Source organism: Fistularia commersonii, chromosome 8 (genome assembly GCF_037954325.1).
Source record: "Fistularia commersonii isolate RoL2024-O1a breed Wild chromosome 8, RoL_Fcom_v1.0, whole genome shotgun sequence".
Classification (NCBI taxonomy): Eukaryota; Metazoa; Chordata; class Actinopteri; order Syngnathiformes; family Fistulariidae; genus Fistularia; species Fistularia commersonii.
Window position 1 is genome coordinate 9,277,292 of NC_141291.1, and position 22,242 is coordinate 9,299,533.

A 22,242-nucleotide genomic window follows, 5' to 3' on the forward strand; every position below is an offset into this window, starting at 1 on the left:
GCAAACCCCACCTCCTCCCTCCACTCCACCCCTGGTTCCTTCTCCAGGCTAACACATCGTAATAACCTCTGTGTCCTTGACGTGACCCACACGCAGATGTCAGGGGAGCTGTTTCAAGTCCTCACAATGGCCTTCATTTCCATGCTTTTCGTTGTGCGATTCAAAGAGAAGGGTTGAGTCACTGGATTTACAATAAAAAGAATGACGGAGCAGAGGGCGCGCGTGCTCAAAGCGTAACGCGACGATTCGCATGTAGGCTGTATGTTGAGCTTGGCAACTCTTTGTTCACCTGGGAATGTACTGTATGTTAAAACTTGAATTGATATTCTTGCCAAAAGGTGTATAAGTTCCAACCCCAAAAATAGCACACATCTTTTTTTGTCATTGTTGTACAATCTAATGTGCTTATATTTGCGTACTTCTGTGTCCATGACCACTAATATTTTCCCAACACAGCCGGCAGCAGAACACACACCTTAGCAATGAGTTTGGGGGATTCTCATTTCTCCTTTTTACTACGAGCAATAAAACCCACCCGACGCTGTTTTATTCACCGTCCTTAATGTTAATGAAAGCGGGAAATATGGACTGCCAGGGTTGCCAAGATCAACCTACAGCTTCCTGGTTTGCAAGAGTGTTGAAGCGGTTCCAAGACCCTGTCAAATACATAATGACTATCACATTTTCCATGTGAAGCTGAGATAAAATTCACTACATTCATTTTCTGGCACATTTCAGTTCGCTGCAAAGCAGTTACCATGCCTGGATGTTTGTTTAGACGTTTAACAAGCACAGCACTTCTTGCTGAGATTGCATTTTTGGTTTAATTTTTGTTGCAAAGAGCTGGATTATGTTTTTCAGACTTTATATTCTAAAATGACCACCATGCAGAAACCTCACCACTGACAGCATCCCAGGTCTCTGCAAGAGCATTGGCTGAGGATAAAAGATTGCTGACATATTTAAACGTATTCCTTATTTTAGAGTATAAAACACATATCATACATGCGTGCCATCTCTTTTATCAGAAGAGATTGTTATTAGTTAGTTAGTTTAGTTGTTAGTTTAGACTCAAAGAATTGATTATTGATGATGACAAAACTGCACTACTTTTCATAATAACTTACATAATAACTGAATGTCCAAAGACATTGGTGATGATTTAACAATACTATATTGATTTGACCCACTTTTGTGTCTGCAGACATCAGTTACCATGTACACTATTAATAGATGAAAACTTATATTTGGGGAAATGAGACTAACTTGTGTATCAGGCTATAACATGAGGCTGTTTTTTCAATTACTATTTCAGGTTTACTCACAAATTACCTCCAGAGTTAATACTTTTCAAACAGTGCAGGTGGTGGGGGGTTCATGAAAATTTTAAAATGATTACACATTGTTGTTTTTTGAATATGACCAAGTCCCAGATAACGAGTCTCTGGGATAAATTTCCATTTCATCTTATTGCAGCCCATTCTATTTTAACCAAACTGCATAGTCGTATAGCATCTTTTAAAGCTGCAATCTGGAGTATATTATTGTTCTCTGTCATTGGAACCGCCTCTATGTAGTTCACTGTCCAAATGTCAGACGTTTTATCTCAGCACTTCCATGCTGCTCCCAGGTAGAGACGCATTCCGTCCTCGTGTCTGGATTTTGTCTGTCCGAGCTACTCCTCTTCCTCATAGCCGGCAGCGGCGAAGGCCCAGTGTCATTTTGACCGTCAAGCCACTCCCAAATCTGACCGGAGTTCTCTTGGGCCACCCAGAAGGAACACCACCGCTCATGACGCAGCATCACTGAGTATATTTCCATCAAAGTCAGAGAACAAACCATCGGTTCTCAAAACTGCTTCTCTTTGTGTTCCCTAATGTTGATTTTGGACGTTTTGAAGCCTTTTAATGTTTTGGAAACACATGACTGTAACCCCCTCTTAAATTTCAATTAACGCTGTAACCAATTCACACAGTGAGTTATGAGTTCTTTGTTTTCATTTTTGACGTTTCCCAGGTTTCCGAGCTACGGCTGCTCCGTCCAAGATGTTCCGTGGGTGATCTTTAGACCGCAGACTGTCGTTAAAATGCATTTAATACAATGAACCTAATACCGATCACAAAATCATCATCAAAAGGTGATTATGAAATACAAAGCGACACCTTAACGCGCCCGTTTTACAGCAGATTATTTGACTGAATGAAGAAAGTACGTGGTTAGATCCAGTGCTGAAAATCTCTAGCTATATATCATGACCTTAGTTTAAAATGTCAACCTGTCAAACTACGGCCCGCGGGCCACTTCTTGCCCGTTGGTCTTTTTAATCCGGCCCGCCAAAGATCGGGACAGAATTCAAATTTGATGTGAATGATTGAATGATTGGATCAATGAATGTGGGAGCTCAAAAGGGAGATTATTTCATTTTTTGGAGCTACTCGAGAACACTTGTGAATTTTCCTGAGCTTAATGACACAGATTGGTTTTGTGATTTAGCCTTTACTGCAGACGTACTGACACACATGAATGAGCTGGACGTGAAGCTACAAGGGGAAAAACAGTCTGTGCATGAAATGCAAGCAAACGACTGAGCCTTCAAAACCAAGCTGGTTTTATTTTCAGAGCAAATGTCAAACGAGTCTGATATGTACTGTTAAAAAAAATGCAATTTTTTTTTCTATATGCATCGTATCTAGTGCTAACCTGGCCCGTCTGTCAACTTTTAAAAGTCAATGCGGCCCCTGAGCCAAAAAGTTTGGCCACACCTGCTCTTCACTGTCACCTTTTTCCCGGTTGTTCAGTCACAATATATTAAAATGGATATGTTGTTCCATTACCGCCAAATTATTTTGCTGGGAGATATTGTGCACCTCCAATGTGCTCCTTACTGAACGTCCAAGAGGGAAGCATCTGGTGCTTTGAACTGGGAAAGTGCTTTGTCGGGCACGAGGCCCTGACAGGAAATGGAAACTAGACGCAGCTAAAGTTATTAATTATTCTTGTATTTTCCCTGCAATGACATCTAAAATGTGAGATCAGATTACCGTCCAGAGTCAAAGGAATGCCCAGTTACCTGAAATGAAATTAAATTAATAGCCATTAAGAGTTTGTGGCCACATGACAACACGCAGACCGCAGCACAACTCGTGCCTCACCATTTCTCTCAAAGCCGCTGTTAAATGATGAGCTTCCTATTACAAGCAAGTCTACAATCACAGAGGCGGATTTATTCCCGATGACCGTAATGTTACAGAGACGTTGGCCACAAGTGACAACGGCGGTACACCAGGACGCTTATAGGAAATGTCAACGTGCAGCAGCCATGCCAGAGAGGAAACGCTCACTTAGAGAGGACTTAGAGGTAGAACTGGTGAACTCTGTCCATACGGCGAAGTCATCAAATGAATTTTGGTCGCTGTGGCGGATGTGGACGCGTCCTTTAAAGACGCCGTTCTCTGGGAGATTTCGTCGAAGCCCCTTACGTCACAGCTTGTTTCTTGTCCTCCTGGATGGGCTTCAGCCGCTCGGTAGGACGCGGGCAAGATTTCAATTTGGTTCCAATTCAAGAACGTCATAGTTTGAACTCGAAGGATCACGATGGTTTCCAAGTTTTGACTTGTTGTTGATGTTGTCATTTTTCAAAAGCTTGATAATAAAGTGATTTGTGTTTCGGGGGTGAAACCGCTGTCGCCGGATCTGCAGCGACACACTTCCTTTTTGGTCCAGGCATCGGCCCGGTCCACCCATCAGGCGGACCGGTTGATGAAAATCTGTGGCTGTTTGTTTCAGCGGGGAACATGTTTTTCCACTGTGATGTCGAATGGACTGTCCACAGTGGAAAGATTCTGAAAGCTTCATAAGTTAGAAGTGTGGCGCACTTCACGGTTTCTCTTATACTCCCAAAAATCTTCCGAGAGCTGAGCAAGTCAGAAAAGGTCATGCCTCGAATTCCACTTTGTGGTTTATTATCCCAGCTGCTCATCAGAGAGAAAATGTTATTTATTTTATTTTGTGTTCTCTGACTCGTGACATTTAGCTGTTTATTTTTCCTCGGAGAACTTGCCAGTGTTTCTTCCACACGCGGTGGAGGAAGGCGGGGCTCTGCGCGAGGGCTTTCGCATTTTGACAGACACCTGAGGCGGCCGGCAGGGGAGCTGACGCCGAGGTTGGCTTGGACGGCGATTTTTGACGTAAATCTCCCATTTCAAGGTTCTTGCCGTTGAAAAATGATTTCCTCATGTTAAACGCCGAATGCAAAATGTTTCTTCCCCAAAGTGTTCTCTGTTGGGGGGAAAATACCGTGCAGATTCGTACAGCAACCTGATTTCCCGTGTTTCTTACCTTGTTCTGTTACTCACATTCAACATTTTTCGCTCCTGTTGTGTTTCCATTGAGGTTGGGCGGAGGGAAACTATCAAATTCTGGATGCTAATGTGATGATCATTAACCAGTAGGCCACACACACACACACAGGCATAACCACCCTCACTTGAGAGCTGCAACTCTTGGAGTGTGTAAGCTCTGTTATTTTGCTTTGTAACCAAAATCCCAGTCACTCCGCGGGCCCCCGAATCTCTTAACCGAGTGAGTCAATTCCCTCTCCTCGCTCCATTGTTGATGTAGTTTTCTGGCAAGACGACCTGTTTGTGTTACTGCAGCGAGCGCTGAGTCTGTGCAGAGCCGGGCCTCGGAGTCGGTCGGGGGGGCCAGGGGAGGTCACGGATGCTGTCGCAACACGTGAAAACCCTCCTTATTTCTGTTCCAAAATGTTCTACTGCGGCGATTTTTAAACATATGCATAGCTATGTACACTGCTCAAAAAAATAAAGGGAACACTTAAAAAACACATCCTAGATCTAAATGAATGAAATATTCTTATGAAATACTTTGCTCTTTACACAGTTGAATGTGCTGACAACAAAATCACACAAAAATGATCAATGGAAATCAAATGTATTAACCCATGGAGGTCTGGATTAGGAATCACACTCAAAATTAAAGTGTAAAAACACACTCCAGGCTGATCCAACTTTGATGTAATGTCCTTAAAACAAGTCAAAATGAATCTGTGTTGCTTCCTGAGTGGACACTATGATTTCACAGAAGTGTGATTGACTTGGAGTTACATTGTGTTGTTCAAGTGTTCCCTTTATTTTTTTGAGCAGTATATTTATGCATATGTGTGTGTCTGTGTATGTATTAAGATAAAGAAAGTAGCAGCAACAATACCATACCGCAGCGCAAGATGAAAATGTTATATCGACCACCCCCAAATGAGTTCTTATTTACAGTTACTGAACAAGGATTAAAATAAATTTCAAAAAATATGCAGTCAGTTATATCACAATAATCTTGAAATGTTGATATAACACACACATCCTTGTGCACAGTGAATATATTCCTTTTTATTTTTCAGAGAAGAAACTTACACACCAAGCACCGCACTGCAATTTCCACGTTCACAGACAGTTTTGATGCGAAGCGTGTCTGCAGGTTTATGCGGGTGCAGCGCTGGGGCCCCGAGGAGGGGGAGGGGGGGCTCCACTGTTCTGGAACTGAAGTAGCGCTTGTCTCCGAGCCGAGCGTCCCTGCATCTTTCGCAGACGGGAGAAGAGGCCAAATGCGCTGTATAATGGGAATCGACCCTGTCCCAATTAGCATGTTGTTACGAAAAGAATAGAGGTTTAACCCGTCGTTTAAACCCATCAGTGAATTAACAGAGTGCTTTTAATTAGACCTTTTTATATCGCAAAGGTTTTATTTTCCCACACTCTGCAGACAGTCGGAGATTGGAAAAGCAGCGTGATGCTGCAGTGCTCACCGCCTCCCTGTGTTAACGGCGAGCGCAGTCAAATGTACCCCGCGAGAAAAGTCACTACGTGTGTCTTCATTTGTTTTTGCGTAGTTGATTTGGTGAGTGTTACCTTTCCGGGCAGATTCTTGGCTCGCGGTGTGACGGCTGTGACACGAGTTCCCGACTTTGGCAATTTAGTCACGTGGTTTTTCTTTACCTCAGGTCCTTTAAACATCTCACATTAAGTTTCTCCCATCAAGATAAATGTTTCTGACTCAACTCCAAGAACGCGGAGCCTCGTGCCCGCCTGTCCGCTTGTTTTCCATCACACCCAAATGAGAAGATTCGGCTCTGACCCGGCCAAAATGTTGGACGATGTTGGTTTCTCAAGGAAAGCCGCGAACTCCGAAACCTAATTTTGCACATTTCCAATTGAATCGACGAGGAACAGAATGTGATTGTGAATGCGGGGAGTTAAACTTTCCCGAAAGTTTTTCGGCGGAGCGGCCAAAAAGCCAGGACCTCTACTACAAGAGAAATTAGCACATGGGGTTTGTTATGTCTGAGTTTAACCTTCTTATGAGCGGAGCCTCTATCTGCAGATGTTTCAGGAGAAAGTCCATCTTCAAACAATGTTATTGCAGTGATGAAATCTTCTTTTCCTGGCGTTTTCTCTTTTTCAGCGGCTCCAAACATTTGAATGCTGACTTAAATTTTCCCAGCTGGAAAACGATCTATTTGGGTCCCGGTTCAGTGCAAGACCTTCGCATTTTATACATAATTTACCTCAAAGGAAGTGAATTAAAATACCTCACTCTACTTCGGGGCTCGGGATGTCACAGATCAATGTCACTTTAAATGTAAGAAGATCTAAAAGCGGGGGAATTACTCCTTTAAATCAAAGCTGCAGTTTGAAGTCAGCGATTTATGTCCACAAACACAGAAATTCATGGACCGGTGATCTCCCTCACACACATTTGTGCACACACACATACCACCACAGCCCATTATGCAGCGCCCTGTGCCAGTCAGAGAGCTTATAACGGTGTGAGTCACTGACCTGACATCTCCCTCCTGACGGCAACACAATTTGGGATGAATCACGTTGCACCATTCACTCATTATTTCCATTTATATAATAAAGGTCCGATAAGGAGTTCGGTGCGTTTACTCACAAATGCTGGACTTTGTGAAAGGGAAGCGGTCGATATACGAGCGGCGCTTCCCTCAGAAGTGTCAAACCCATTTAATCTGTGATTAGAAGGGCTATTAGAACTTGAAGATCGGCATAGAATAAGCACACTAAATGTTAAACATTATCTAGAGTGGCTCGGGTAGCGAAAGCAGTTGTCTTGGAAGCGAAGCCTTGTCGAAATCTTGTCGTCGTGGCAACCGGAGTTGAATTTCTTCAACTTGAGGACATTTCACTATTCATCCGAGAGGCTTCTTCTTCGGATGAGGGGTGAAGAAATTCAAGTCCAGTTGCCGCGACAAAAAGATTTCGACAAGAATTCACCGCGATCTGGATGTCTGAGAACCTCCACAGACTCGGAAGCCGAGTTTTCTGGTTCGATTCCCGAGCTCCTCGGGAATGCCTCGTCTGCGATGACTTGAAGGCAGCAGATTAATGTCGCTGATTTTCTGCTGGTTTTCTAACCTAACTTGAATTAATAGCTTTCATTCTTTCCTCCTGTCTGTCAAGCATAGCTGGTGATCGTGTTATTGCAGGAGTTTCCAGTTAAAGCTCTGTATTCTTCCACTATGGCAGCCCGTCTTAACCCCCCGTCCCCTCCTCTCTCTGGTGCCAGGTATAATTCGTTGATTGCCCTCTTGAAGTAGATCAGCACTACGGTTCCTGGAAAGGGGTTGAGTGTGTTCGGGGAGGAAGGGATCCAAATCACAGTTTATGTGACCTCAGCTCGCAGCTTTGTGTTCTCATCCGTTACTATGGCATCACGACTGCTATTTACTGTAAATAAACACTGTATTTTAACCGGGGAGATCCTGTTATCTGCTGCTTTCTGTGGCTTTGCGGACGCTGTTTTCTGGAATTTGAAAGGGAATCTCTGAATGTTTGAAAATGATAATCGCCAAGGTGTCCAGATGTCGGCTCTCAAAAGTTTTCCGTGGACGTTTTTTTCAGCCGAAACAACCGACGACAAGGGAACTCCTTCACATCCCCCGAGCCCTCAGACGCGTCTCTGAAAGGTCCTTTGTGCTCAGAGCCTTGGGTTTGCCGCTAGCAGTCACAGTGTTGTGTTCGGCTTGTGCTTTGTGCATTCTGGACCGCGTCGCCGTTTGTGGTTGTGGTCGACGAGACCCAACTGCAGAAGGAAAAGGGAAAGAAGATGATTTAATGACCGGCATGTTTTATTCAAACATCTTCCCACTGGGTAGTAAGGCTCCACCAGGGCTGCCCCATGTCACACATTCTGCTTGTGGTACACATGGACAGCATCTTGGGTGGGGGCGGGGGTTCGTGTTTGCCTCTCCGATTATTGCAGATGATGTAGCCTTGAAACACCATGACCTCCGGCGGACCCCTGGGTGGTTTGCAGCCAAGCGTGAAGCAGTCCGTATGAGAGTCGGCCAGGGTTCTGTTTCAGAAAGTGGCGGATTATTCTCCGGTGGTGAGTCACTGCCCCGAGCCGGTGAGAGAAAGTATCGTGAGGTCACGTCCGGGAACAAGGGCAAGATGAACATCTTAATCACAGATTAACATCTCTATATTTTATCCATTCTGTAGAGTTCTATAAGACACCTGAATATTTATAGTTCCATCTGTACATTCTGTATAATTGTTCATATAACATCTCTTTATTAGAGTTACTTCTGTAGAGTTACTGTACAAGACGTCTGTATATTTATAGTTCCGTCCGTATATTATCGTCTGTTCATCATACTAATCACTACCTAGTTGTACAGAATCTGCACAGAACAATTATCCACCATACTTTCACAAGCTGTACATATTCTGCTCATATCATATCCACCTCTACTTGCACTAGCTGTAAAAAAAAAGAAAATTGCATTTACTCTTTAATACTGCATTTATCTGTAAATGTTACACATTCTGCACATAAGCACTTTTGCTTTTTGCACTTCTTATTAGATGCTAACTGCTTTTCGTTACTCTGTATCCTTTCATGTGTAACGACAATAAAGTTGAATCTAATCTAATCTAATGAAGCGTGGCATCAGCAGTGGTGCAGGTCGGTGGTGAGGAAAGAGCTGAGGTGGATGGTGAAGCGCGGTTAACCACACTGTTTACATCCCGCTTACGGTCACGAGCTGCGGTTGGCTGCAGATACAAACGGCTTTTCTTTGTGCCTTCGCGTTCGGAGTAGTCTGGCTCGATAGCTTCGGCATCTGCGTTCTGGAAGCCTTCTGTTTTAGGTACCGATGGGCAGGCCCACCTTATGGGATGCCTCAGGGTCAGACAAGAAGAGACTGGGGGGATTAAACACGTCATCTGACTGGTAAATGTCTGGATTTGGCCTGAGAAGTCATCATAGGGGAGGGACTTCTGAACTGAATTGTCCAGTTTGTGTGGTTGTTAATGCTTCTGGAAGGTCCGCCGTTGGGTTTTGACTGGTGGCCCTCTCGGGGAATTCTCCATGTTCTTCCCCATGTCTGACAGGGTTTCCACCATGTTCCTCCCACAGTCCAAAAGCATGCAGTGGGAGACCCTAAATTGTTTATACGTCTCAATGCGAGGGTGAATGGTTGCATGTCTCTAAATGTGGCCCTTTGATCAACCAGTAATCGGTCCATGGTGAACCAAGCTTCTTTCCCAGCGACAGCCGGGAACGCCGGCGACCCTGAATGCACTAAAAACTTTGAAAGTGACCACAAAGTACGTGAGTCTCCATCACAGCTCTTTCCTATCTTCCTGTTTCAATGCTTGATATTCTTGAGGTCTTTTTTAAGTGTCACCTGCAGGCCTCGGCTTACCGAGTATCTACACGCACCCCGACTTTGTGCGTCTCAAGCAGAGAAGTCCCTTATCTGAGTTGATTCACGAATATGGGTTTGGTTCTTGTGACAGATATTTGAGAATGTGTGAGAATAGTTTGTCCTGACACTCCCCGATCCATCTGGCCATTTGTCACTATCGGCTTTAACAGCCATGCGGGGAATGTGGAAACATGCTACGTTCCAGGTTTTCATTTATTGCTTTAAATGATTTCGGAGTTTCCACTTTTACTGGCTCTGTGTCCAGAACAACTTCTTTATTTGCACATTTTAGATTTTCTTTGCTCTCGAGTTTTGGAAAACACAAGCATTTTGATGAAACTCAAATGGGAAACCCAATCCCAGCAGTCCAATTTTTGTGTGAACTTGTCATTGCTTACCATGGACCGTCATTAGAGAGACTTATGTGAGTAAGTGTTGTTGCAGTGATTTCTGCACAAGTCTTAAGAAGCCTGGCGCACTTTAAAATTTGCAAGTAAACAGCCTGAAGTGGATTTCGGAAGTAACCTTCGAGGCAACCAGTTCCACTGCAAGTTAAGACGGGAGAATATTTAGCATATTTACATTATATCTTAGTACAATAGTATATATATATGGTATATGTATATGGGCTGAGGTTGGAGCTGCCAGGCAGGAGGCCCAGAGGAAGACCAGAGAGGAGATTTATGGATGGAAGGAAAGAGGACGTGAAGTTAGTTGGAGTGGGAGAACCGGATGCAGAGGAGAGGGTTAGATGGAGGCAGGTGATTGGCTGCGGTGACCCCCCTCCGAAGCGTGCACAAAGTATGCCTGTGTTCACATGTTTCAAAATCTGGAACAGGCAAAGAAAACAAAATCCTGGCCGCATATTTGGAGAAAATGCAGAAACCAAACAAACCCCCCCAGGAGCTTTCAAGTAGCAACAGCGGTTAGGAAACACCCCGGCTCAAAGAGGGTGGCCTTCTGCCTCGACCGAGAGGCGGCAAGTCGGTCACAGCGGCCGACGGATGTCCACGACATTCCAGTGGCGTGTTGAGACTCCAGAACAGACTCTCCAAGCTCATGGATATAGAACAGATGCAATATTTGATTTATAAAAGTTTGATATCTCCCTCGCTGTCTTTGGTCTGACATGTGTTTCGCATTGTGCCAGGTGTCCTCTGTGTTTGACAGCCAACTGAAAATTCTCTGCTTATAATCCGCCGAGCATGTTAAGATCATCTCTCAAGTGTGCACTGAAATGGAAAAGTGCTTTGCCTGTGTAATAGACGGATAGCCTTACAAAGTGTTTTTGCATCATTTCAGCACAGCAGATTTGTAAACACTGTCAACATGTTTGGACTGGATGAGAGAGACGGAGCTGCAGTGCTTTGATTACTGTGAACCGATGAACTGATACGCTGTTTTTATTTTGAAGGCCTGCGTTTGCTGACATTTCAAACATGTCAGTGGTTAAAATTGATTCAGAAATTCAATCATTTCCATGGCCGGATTCCCAGAGCGAGGCTCTCGGTTCACAGTTCCTCCGGATACCGCCGAGAAAGATATCGCTGCTCATTCACACCCACCAGGGTAGATATGGGTCCTCGAGAGATCCAGGATTACACCACTTTGGTGTAATTGTGGTACATTTTAGCAGTTATTAAAAATTTGAGTTTAATGCACTATTATTATTATTAGAGATATGGTTGCTAGCCGTCATAGTAGTAGTATGCTCATATCAAGTTCCACTTGCATAGAGCCGAGTCCTTGCATAATAAATCAGATAATAAATGAAACATTTTTAATAAAATATTGAGATTTTAAGTGAACACCAGCACTGTGGTATACTGGGTGGCGCCGTGGTTAGCACTTGTGTTTCTGTGCAAATTCTCCCTGTTCTCCCTGTAGTGAACCCAGCCTGTCACCCATTGACAGCTATACAGGTTTACCAAATCACAGTCTATTAAATAAATGGATGAATCTGTTCATCCGGGTCAAACATCATTATTCAAGTACAGCCCCCCTTTTATTGCAAAAAAAATACTCTCCGAGTCGAAGCGTGTTTAGTAACTCGTTTGGCACTCGTAACTCTGCGTTTCTGCCCCAAGTGCCTGTTAATGCATTTAGAAGAGGCCTCGGGGGCCTTTTATACGATCCGAACACAAGTTTGGGTCGTGATGAAGGGCTCTGAGGGCCGAGGTCACCGCAGAGTGTGTGGTCAATAACAGCCGATCCAAACGGGCCTCTTCATTAATAAAGAGGTGATGCTTTAAAACAGTTTGCTGCAGATTTTAGGTATTCGGCAAGGCGATTGCGCTAACTGCTGCACAGCCATGCAGCTAGCAGGACAACCTTGCATTACTATAAAAACATAAAGTCTCACGATTGTTACAACTCTGTTGTTGTCTGTAATAAACCTAATATGACTGCCTTTGTCGTACTTTTAGTTTGCTTTTACCTGTACCGGGCAAAGGGTGCAATGGAGACACATAGCCAGACCACTGTTTGGCCCTAAACTTCCAAGTCTCTTTGTCCTTCAGTGAATCTGCTTGATGATTTTGGCATCAGCTGGTAAATATTTCTAAATGTTGTCATCCCTCCAATTTCTGCATCCTCTCTGGCTGGCTCTTCTTTTCTGCAGCGGATGTTTGACTTTTCTCTCCCATCTTATGATGAATGCAGTCACTATGATAACTCACGCTTCCGTGAATCGTCAAGATAAAGCTCTGCTGTCTGACACCTGGGCTCAGTCACAAACCAGACGGTTGCGTACAAATTTGTTCACACACACGCTTTACTCAAGGCATAATATGTACAGTTTCAAAAGTGAGGTTCATACATGAAATGATCAGTATTATTTTTATCATTCATGCAAATTACATGGAACCTGCCTTAATTTAGCACATGAAATTTAGCAGATGATTTTATGAATTTTCCAGACCACCAAAGCAGAAACTTATATCTGGCAGTACGGAAAGATGTAACTTTCGCAGGCACTACCATGTGGATATCGGCTTTCCAGCTGGAAACTCTCTCAATGTTCTCCACCCCTTTTTGAATCCTGCCGTTTCCAAAAGTTCCACTTCTAAGTAAAACAGCCTCCTTTGCGATGCTACCGAGGAGAGACATGCTCTGTGAATGTAGGGATGTTTGACAAAAAGTTGCATTTAGCAATAAGTGTGGCCTGTTCAGTTATCTTGGTGAATAGTAAGGGTAATAGAAAGCTTATGAAAGCAGTTGGACTTGGACTCTCTTGAAATGATCGTGATTGGCTTGCAATAGCAATATAATGACATCTATCCCGTACTTGCCGAGTATAAATATCGTGTGAAGGGATGTCTGGATCCGAAAGAAGAATAAACCTGATTTACGCCCAGGCTCATGGTGTTCCTGGTGGTCGGGAGGTTTCCACTCAATTTTAAAAAAATGGAGGTTTTGCAATAAATATCCATTTAGAAATCCCTCATAAGAGCATGTTAGGTTGTCAACGCCGCCGTCTTTACTCCCAGTACAGCGCTTAAGGACAATTTAACAAGATTGAACTGCATGTGAAAAGAGACAAATAGCTTCGTGTTGCCGCTCCAGCTAACGCGGATGCGTCATGTATTGTATGCTTTTGGTTGCCATGTTGGAATAGATCTCATCCTTTTAGATGTGTTTCTTTCCAGGTGAATGAAAAAGCAGACCCTTAATGCATATGCACACACACACACACACACACACACACACACACATGCACACTTCCTGAAGTGAAAATGAAATGCAGCTGTGTTCCCCTCCTGCACGGCGGATCTTATCAGTAATTTGTCTTAAAAGATACCCCTGGAAGGAAATATCCTACAAGCGTCCCCACCTGCAGTTTCACTGGACGCTGTGAGAATGGAATTGCAACGTGCCCAAGTCAAGTAGAGTAGGCATCGTGTGTCCTGTCAATCCTGTGTGGCGCTTGACGCGCAAATGTGACTGAAAAAGCGGTGGTTTGCTGAGTGAAGACCGAGTCCGGGAAAATAAGCATGTCGCTGAGTGTAAACAAGTCAGCAGGGGGGGAGGATTGTTTCTGTGTCCTCTGCCCCCTCATCGCCTGGGCCTTAGGGACCTGCAGGACTCTTTAATGTGGAGTCCAGGCCTGTTTGTCCAGATGTGTGACTCCGGCGTCCAGGACATGGAGAATTCTTTGCCGACACCAAACTCTTACCCGTTTATCCTTGTTAGTCCGTTCTTCCCCCAAGAAATGCGTGTTTTCGTGAACGATAAATCCCCTGGAAAACTTAGTGACAGTGTGTTTTGTTTCCATCCAGGGATCCAAGAGGGCGCCCAATGCACTAAGTGTAAGAAGGAATGGGCACTAAAGACCTCCATAGCTCTGCTGTATGTGCTGTGCACTCTCCTCACCATAGCTGTCGCAGTTCTTGGATATAAAGGTAAGGAAAACTCATTGGTCACCAGCGCATCAGATTTCAATTTCGATCGCAATTTAGCAAATTATTTCCCCCGACGACGGCCCCGGTCTTCCTCTCCAGACACTGAAACGCTGAAACACATCGGGACAGCATTTGTCACACATGATTTGTTACCCTTAGATAGATGCATGCATCTGCTCAGAGCTCTTCGTAAATCATATGATCGAACAACCATCACACACATGAAGGAATGGAGAAAAAACTGATCAGATAGACTTCGTTAATCCAGCAGCATTACAGGGTAGAAAAATGTTGAATTTGTAATAATAGAAAGAATATGCAAATAAAAGATATAGTTCCAATAAACAAGGAATACGTATAATATATGCGATACAATTGAATTTTAAAATATGTAAAGAAATTAAAAAAATGGCTTAAAAATAAAGACAGATATACCTTGTCTCATATGCATCCGATCGAGACCAGCGGAGGAAAAAAAGTATGAAAAAAAACACCGAAACTAGCAGCAAATTGTGCCACGCCATTTTTCATCGTCTATGCATCCTCCTACGATGGAGGTGAATTAGATTCTTTCTGGTTTTAACAATATCAACTTACATTGAAGGCATGGAGAATGTGTGCGTTTCCTGAGAGCACGGGTCACCTGAGCTGTAAAACCCTCTTTTCCTCAGCCTCCGGTGCCCACACCCAAGAACCTTAAGAACTCTGGAGTTTATTTTACCAACAACCACAAAGATCACACCTCCGGGAAAAAGTCCTAGGGAGTTCCGTTGAGCTGAACTCTCCAGCCGCCTTTGTCACATTTTTCCAGGTTTCAGACATGGTTCCGCCATTTGTTTGGAGCACCTATTAATGATCGCGCTATAAATGTAGTAAGCGCTCCCATATCACCCCCCCCCCCCCCCCCCCCCCGCCTCTTGTTTATTTCCAATCTGCGAAAAAGGGCGCGAGGTGAGAGATGTGTTGCACATTCAGGAGTTTATCCGCATCCGGAACACATCCATGTCCCTTCACTCCGCGAGCCCAGGCATCTTTACTTGTTCCATACCACATGTTTTCTTGCTGGCTTAATTGATCCCAGATGAGGAGAGATTGAGGGATAGAGAGGCGGGAGGTGGGGGAGGACGCAGAGAGAGCTCCTTTCTTCAAGCCGGGCACAGCTCACCCAAACCGGGTTATTACTGACACTGAAGCGCCACTCCGTGAAGGCAGCCACGGCGCAGCCTAAACACACTCCCACCTCCAGATGGGATCAACCGACACACTTAACGCACGCGTGTGTCCTCGATCGCTGACCTTCGGAAACATCCCCCGTGTGGCTTTCGCCTCGATGAAATGTAAACCCGTCTCTTGACTGACACAAGCGAAGGCGGTGTGAGGTCACCGCCAGCAGTCCGGACAGTTTAAGTTCCATTAGTCATTCTTATGGACGGAAGAGCTACAGGAAGCAGCCTTTACATATTCCATCACCCTTTTCCACATGTCTCCCATTTATTTTCATATATAGGTATTTTTCAGGACTCTCGAAAGACAGTAGTTTAAGATCGAAAGTTGTTTAAATTCAGACGGTTTCGTCGAGATTGAAAAACCCGCAAATCAGTCAGCGTTTCTTTGTCACAGTAACTTCAATCAACGTCTTTGTATTTTCTCAGCTTTGCGCCGAGTCCTGGGATCTCTGCATTGCGGGTTTGTACCTCCTTCCAAGGAGGTGGTGTTTTCACGCACATCTGTTGGTTTTTCTGTCAGCCAAGTGACACACAATCCACCGAGCCCAGCCAAACATGGTAGAAGGGTGTAGCTTAAAGCACATAACATGGGGTCAGATCAGTTCACCAGTGGCATTTTTATTGGCATTGGCTAGTTTTTTGCAATCTGTATTAACTGAATTACACAAAAATACCATTTCAATGGGCTTGGCGATGAGGTCCAAAGAAGTTCTAAGGCACGTCAGTGAAGGATAGCGAAAACAGCATTTCTTTATTTGAACAGTGGTCTATTTTGTAAAGTTGCCTCTTAGTTAAATATACAGGGATGTTTGGCGTTGCAAAACAGCACGGACAGAGTCGACACGCATGTCGAAGGAGTTCAGACCGGGTTCAGGGGAGCTCAAAACAGCCCGAGTTTTCTCTCAAAGTCATTCTTTCCTCTGGTCGGCCCTTGTTTTTATGGCTAATTTGGCTCGAACGTGACGCAATCTCCATCCCGGCGACCCATCACGCTGACAGGGCATGTAAATAAAGGCCCCCCCCCCGATGCCTGTACCGGGGGGAAATGCACGTGTTATTTTCAGATTTCAGTCGGATGAATATGTAAGAAATTGTAAAGAAAAAGAAAAGCACGCTGCTTGGGTTTAGTCTACGGTGTGGCATGCACACCTTAACCCAAGTGTCTGGCACAGCATGGCATGGGACTATATTTGGGAACATGTCCTACATCATCACCATTTTGTCCCAGGGAACGCTTTTATGCATGAAAATGTTTCTGCGGTTAGAGGCGCGGGGGTTCAAATAATAAAAACTTTAGTCTGTTCACAATATTTAATCAGAAAATAGCAATTACACTTTATATTAGGCAGTTACGATATTAAGTGCGGCAGTAAGATGAAGGCGGAAACAGTCATTTTTCAAAACGCGCTCCGGAAGGTCTGATGAAAAAACTATAATTTTTACCCAGAAAGATTTTCTTTGCGGACTAGTACCAAATGATCCACGAACCGAGGATTGGTTCACTGTCCCGCACAGCTTGGAACATCACATGCCCAGCTTACCCAACTCTACTGGGCCCGCTACAAGTTCTACCAGTGTCAAGAAGTGCAACAAACATATTTTTTCGAGAATGGTGATGACAAACCATAACAACTGAAGTGAATCTGAAGTGGGGATCTTCAGATGACACGTTTCAGCCGGTGGCTACGACCAGAGGATCACATCTTCAAGTGAAACAGCTTAAACTGGTTTTCTCTGCAGGGTGGCAGGGCTGCTCCTCTGCTTTCCGCACCTTAATTGTACCATTTGACTTTCTGGAGCAAACATCTCCAGCCTCCCAGCTCTTTTGGCCTCCAATGGAGAGATGTGTCCCCTTGGCAAGGCTGGTGGTGGTCGTGGGCTGATTCCCTGAAATCCCAGACACATTCCAGAGGAAATGAACGCCGGTGTCGCCTGTGGGGGCGTGAAGATTCCCCCCCGCCACAACGTCTGCCTTCCCCGGGCCCTCTTTGATCCGCCTGTTTACTGAAGACCCCCTAGGTCACTTCCTGTCCTCTAGGGCCGGTTACCAGTGTCTCCTCATGCACCTCCAACCGCATTCTCCCGCATTGACCACCCACACTGTCTCTGCTAAATCAACATGTCTATTTTTTTTTTCCCTTTCTCCAGCCTGACCTTAATCTGTCTCATCCATTACACCGCAAACATATTTGCGTCCACCGCTCCCTACCTCTGTCACACACAAAATCCAACCCAATCCAGCAAAGTCCGTTAATCAACTCTGCGATTATTACATGTCTACAAGAGATCTCTCTTTGTATCTGTCATGGAATTCCATTCATTTACTCTTTGATCCGTTTCATATAGGATGTCTGTTCTTGCCGGCAACGCAGTTTTGTTTTTAAATGAGAGAAGAGATTCTGTGCAACAATGACCGTAACCTATGTTATTTGTCATACCTCCGTTGCAGTGGTACAAAGAGTTGACAATGTGTCCAAAGGTATTGCAAACTATGACGGGAAGATCATTGCTGTTGAGACTGATTTGAAAAAGCTGGGTAAGTTTTTCAGCGTCGGAAGAATCTTACAGCGATTTGGATGGGAATCATAATCGTACGAATCTCTATGTTTAGACGATCAAACTGGGGAGAAGTCCGAGAACACCACGACAGAAATCCAAGCTTTCAAGAACAACATCTGGGCCCTTCAGAGGCAACTGTCAGCAGTGGAGGAGCGCATCCACAGTGACCGGGATAAGCTGAGTCAGCTGCAGAACATTGGCTCAGACATCCAAAGCAGCCAGGGATCCATCCAGGGGCTGCTGGATAGCAACACGGCCACCTTGCGCTTTGTGAATATCACCTTGCATTCGTACGGCAGCATCATTGAAAGCCTGCAAGATGACACGGTCAGGCTCCAGAGGGACCTCCAGCAGCAAGTGAAACTCCAAAACCAGGCACTGCTCAGCATCAACAGCTTGAACCTCACCCAGGCACAACAGAGAGGACTCATCGCCGCCGTTCACCATTCAGTGGACGACACCAGTCAGGCCATCCAAAAAATCCGCAATGACATTCAGAGGCTGGAGCAGACGACCCAACAAACGCGATCTGACACTGAGTGGCTTCGGAGTAAAGTGGACAACCTGCAGATTATGGCCGGTAACCTTTCGGCTTTGGTGAAATCCAATAACGACAGCCTGGAGGAGATGGGATCGCAGCTCGCTTTTATTTCCAACCAGCTGCAGAATAGCAGCAACCTGGCCGACACTCACGATCAGACCCTGAGGGAGGTAATGGACCAGCAACGGGACTTTAGCAACCTCACGTCTCTTAAGTTTGACAGGTTGGAGGTGCGGCTGGATGACACCGAGCAGAGTATGGACCGGGTGACCGGCAACATCAGCTTCACCACGCAACTTCTCGGCGCCATCAACCTCAATCTCAATGACTTGCGCACCTGTTCCGAAACAGTCGGCCGGCACTCAGACTTCTTGTCCAACCTTAACATCAGTGTGGCAGATGTATGGACGGATGCGGCAAGGCTGAGGTCCCAGCAGGAGGATCTGGCAGCGCGTCTGGACAAAGAGGTCACCAGTCTCTCGATCGTCATGGAGGAGATGAAGCTGGTGGACAGCAAGCACTCGCAACTAATAACCAACTTCACCATTCTACAAGGTGAGATCCAGTTGCCTGTTCTGTGTAGTTCTCTCGATCAGAAGATTATACGCCCTTCAGATCTGCTTCCGTCTCCTTGACAGTGCGATCGATGTTTCAGGTCCGCCTGGTCCGAGAGGGCCAAGAGGAGACAGAGGACCTCCGGGGCCATCCGGTCAGGCTGGTGTTAAGGGAGAAAGGGGGGAAAAGGGTGCTTCAGGGATACGAGGATCCAGAGGAGAGCAAGGCTTACCGGGGTCTCCAGGCCTGCCGGGTTTAAAAGGTCTGCCGGGCGTCCCTGGCAGTCCTGGGTCTAAGGGATCCCGAGGTTCAGGAGGAAGGGCCGGGCCCCCCGGAGGTAAAGGAGAGCCGGGCACAGCCGGTCTGCCTGGACGAGACGGACAGCCTGGTCCTCAAGGGGCACAGGGTCCACCAGGTATCAGAGGCCCGATGGGGCCAAATGGAGAGCAGGGACCAAGGGGACTGCCGGGACCTGTCGGGCCCCAGGGGCCAGTAGGACCGCCGGGTCAACCAGGAATCCCCGCTCCGGTGTTTCCTTTGGGGCCTGTATCTCTGCAGGACGAGGAGGTAGCTCCTACACCTTGGGCGCCAGGTAAAGCGTTCCGCAAATTCTCATTTTGAGTTATTCCTTCAAAATGACTGCCAAAATATTCCCGTTTTCCACAAGCACATCTCTGATATCTGTGACTTTACTCCATACTAGTAACACTGTGTAAAAAAGTAGCACCAACTATACCATCAGACTAAAGATGAATGATTTTGGTTGCAACCCTACTGATTTCTGCAGGATAAAGACGAATGTCAGCCCTAATTCATGGCTATAGATATACCGCCGAAACACTTACAAGACCTCGAGTTGTCACTCTTGAGTATTTTGGTTGTAATTACTCGTATGATGTCTTAAGGAGGCCCTTCGAATTGAGGATTTTACGGAAAAACCGTTCGCACCCAAAGCCGAAACAGAAATCGGGGCTTCTGTCTCACGGTTATTTAACAGATGAGGCTATTTTGCACGGTTTCCCTTCATAACCTGAACGCGCTCAATGGATTGAATGAATTCCCTCTGGTTTGGCAGGCTGCCCCGCTGAGTGGGTCCGCCACACAGACAAGTGCTACTTCCTCTCCAAAGACCTGCGCACTTTCGATGACGCAAAGGGCGCCTGCGAGTCCCGTTCGGCTTCTTTGTTGATCATCGACGACATGGAGGAGCAGGTGTGCGATTTTCTGTCAACGCACCGTCGTCCCCTTTTTTTTTTTCAATGTTGCAACTGATGCATTGTGCTTTTCTGTCTTCACGTCGTTCTAGAATTGGATAAAGGGTCAAATCTTCGAGAAGGGCTACTTCTGGATCGGTCTTAGCGACCGGGAGGAGGAGAATGTCTGGCGATGGCTGGATGGGAGCGCGCCCGCTTTCACGTCAGTACCAATTCACGATTTCCCGTAACTGAGAACGTTCTCTCCCGTGCAAAGTCAATACTGCATCTGGGATGTAGATTTTCTTTCAGAGTGGCGATGTTGCTTCCCAAGAATAATAGCACTTTTTAAAAGCTCAGAGAATCCTACCGCGTTGCAGCCATGTGGTGGGTTTCGGTTACATAAAGCAACAGCAAATATATATTTAAATTGAAAATCCCAACTCAATAATGAAACATATCGACCATTTTAATATCCACGGTAAATCAATGTCCTCTTTTTCCTGACACACATACACTGTATGAGGGGAATGTGTTTGGACCCCCCCTTCCCCTCTATCGTTTGTAGTGTCTTTTGGAAACTTGTAAAATCCCTCAGCATTGCAATCCTAAGGAAGTTTTGCATTGAATTGTGAAAACACTTCCTTATTTAATACTAAAAAGCCAGGAGTTTTCCGGTGTTTCTCCTTGGCCGAGGCACCGTCCCACCAGGGAAAAGTAACGAAATGCATCACTTGCAGGACACGGACACTTAACCGACAAACCAGAGGTCGGCCTGGAGGAAAGAGCCGTTCTGAAACTTGGGCAAATGTGATGTTTGATCGCCTCCTGGTGTTTCTTTGCAGGGAGTGGAAGCCGGGCCAACCGGACAACTGGGGCCACGGGCACGAAACAGGAGAGGACTGCGCGGGTCTCATCCACGGGGGTCTATGGAACGATTTCTTTTGCGAGGACCTCATAAGTTACATTTGCGAGAAGGAAAAATAGACCTGTACGTGTCGAATTGGCCCCTCGACCTCTGTCGGGCTCCCTTTTTTTGTCCTGTTTCCAAGGGTCTTTTTTCCGAGATCCCTCTCTTGTCTTCCGACAGCAAGCCCGCTTGGGTCATAGCGATGTGTTGATGAGGCGCCTACAGCGAGCAGCTCGTCCTCGCCCACGTGGGCGCGGGTCCACTGACAGCGCACGGACATTACAGGGAGTGCAAAAGGACAGTTCTGACACCAGCCCAGGGCTGAAATGACAAGCGTCTCGCCACAGCCGAGAAGACCTTCTCCTCCAAAGTGGGCAGTCTCATGTTACCAGCGAGTGCAATACTGCAGGGCAACCAAAGGAGAAACTGTTTATTTTTTAAAATCACCGAACCACCAGCTGATTTATATATAGATATTTTTTATTTCAAAGACTTTTTATGAAATTGTAGTCCATGTGCACCTAAGTATCTGAATGTATATTTCATTAAGCAAGTTTTGTAGGAAATTATAAATTCTATGAATCCAAATGGACCTACCCTAGTTCTTTTCATTTAACGTAATTGTCTAAAATGAAAATAACAGGTACATAATGATGCGCAAAAAACGACGACGACGCTGTAACTATCTAACCTCATGAAAGTCAATTTACGTTTTCTTTATAAGATTAGGAAAAGTGCTATTTACATTTAAAAATCACTTGAGTTTGGTCTGAGGCTGCAAGTTTACCAGTTTCATACAGCATTTATGGTATTTCATGATTATGACATTTACTATTATAAACTCATGTATGTTAACGGCAAGAGACTGTGGATACTATCTAAGAAATATAAACGTGCCATTTTCTGCACTCAGGTAAATTCTGCTTCCTTTAGTTGAAACACTACAAGCGATAAAGGAAACACTCACAAATAAATAAATACAACTCTGGAGGGTTTCAGTTTTCTTGGGTCATTCCTGGGAATGTGCAGGTTTGTCTTCGGGAAGGAAAAACTTCAGATCATCAGTAGAATTTGGTTTATTGATTTCGCACAAAACAATTCGTTTTTTGT

General features: G+C 45.3%; 1 protein-coding gene across 2 annotated transcripts in view; it reads left to right on the forward strand.

Annotated features, from left to right (window-relative positions):
* LOC147231851 (collectin-12-like) overlaps positions 1 to 22,203 on the forward strand; it is a 31,122-nt gene extending 8,919 nt beyond the window's left edge. Inside the window, exons 3-10 of one of the 2 annotated variants that reach the window (XM_086151033.1) lie at positions 14,026 to 14,148; positions 17,824 to 17,910; positions 17,986 to 19,029; positions 19,130 to 19,621; positions 20,105 to 20,241; positions 20,336 to 20,445; positions 21,068 to 21,213; positions 21,313 to 22,202. In XM_086151033.1, coding sequence (XP_086007159.1) covers positions 14,026 to 14,148; positions 17,824 to 17,910; positions 17,986 to 19,029; positions 19,130 to 19,621; positions 20,105 to 20,241; positions 20,336 to 20,445; positions 21,068 to 21,209 — 2,135 coding nt within the window. In that variant the 3' untranslated portion in view covers positions 21,210 to 21,213; positions 21,313 to 22,202. Of the gene's footprint in view, positions 1 to 14,025; positions 14,149 to 17,823; positions 17,911 to 17,985; positions 19,030 to 19,129; positions 19,622 to 20,104; positions 20,242 to 20,335; positions 20,446 to 21,067 lie in introns of both variants that reach the window. The other variant, XM_086151032.1, reaches the window with a different exon arrangement.
* Positions 22,204 to 22,242: the final 39 nt, after the last annotated feature.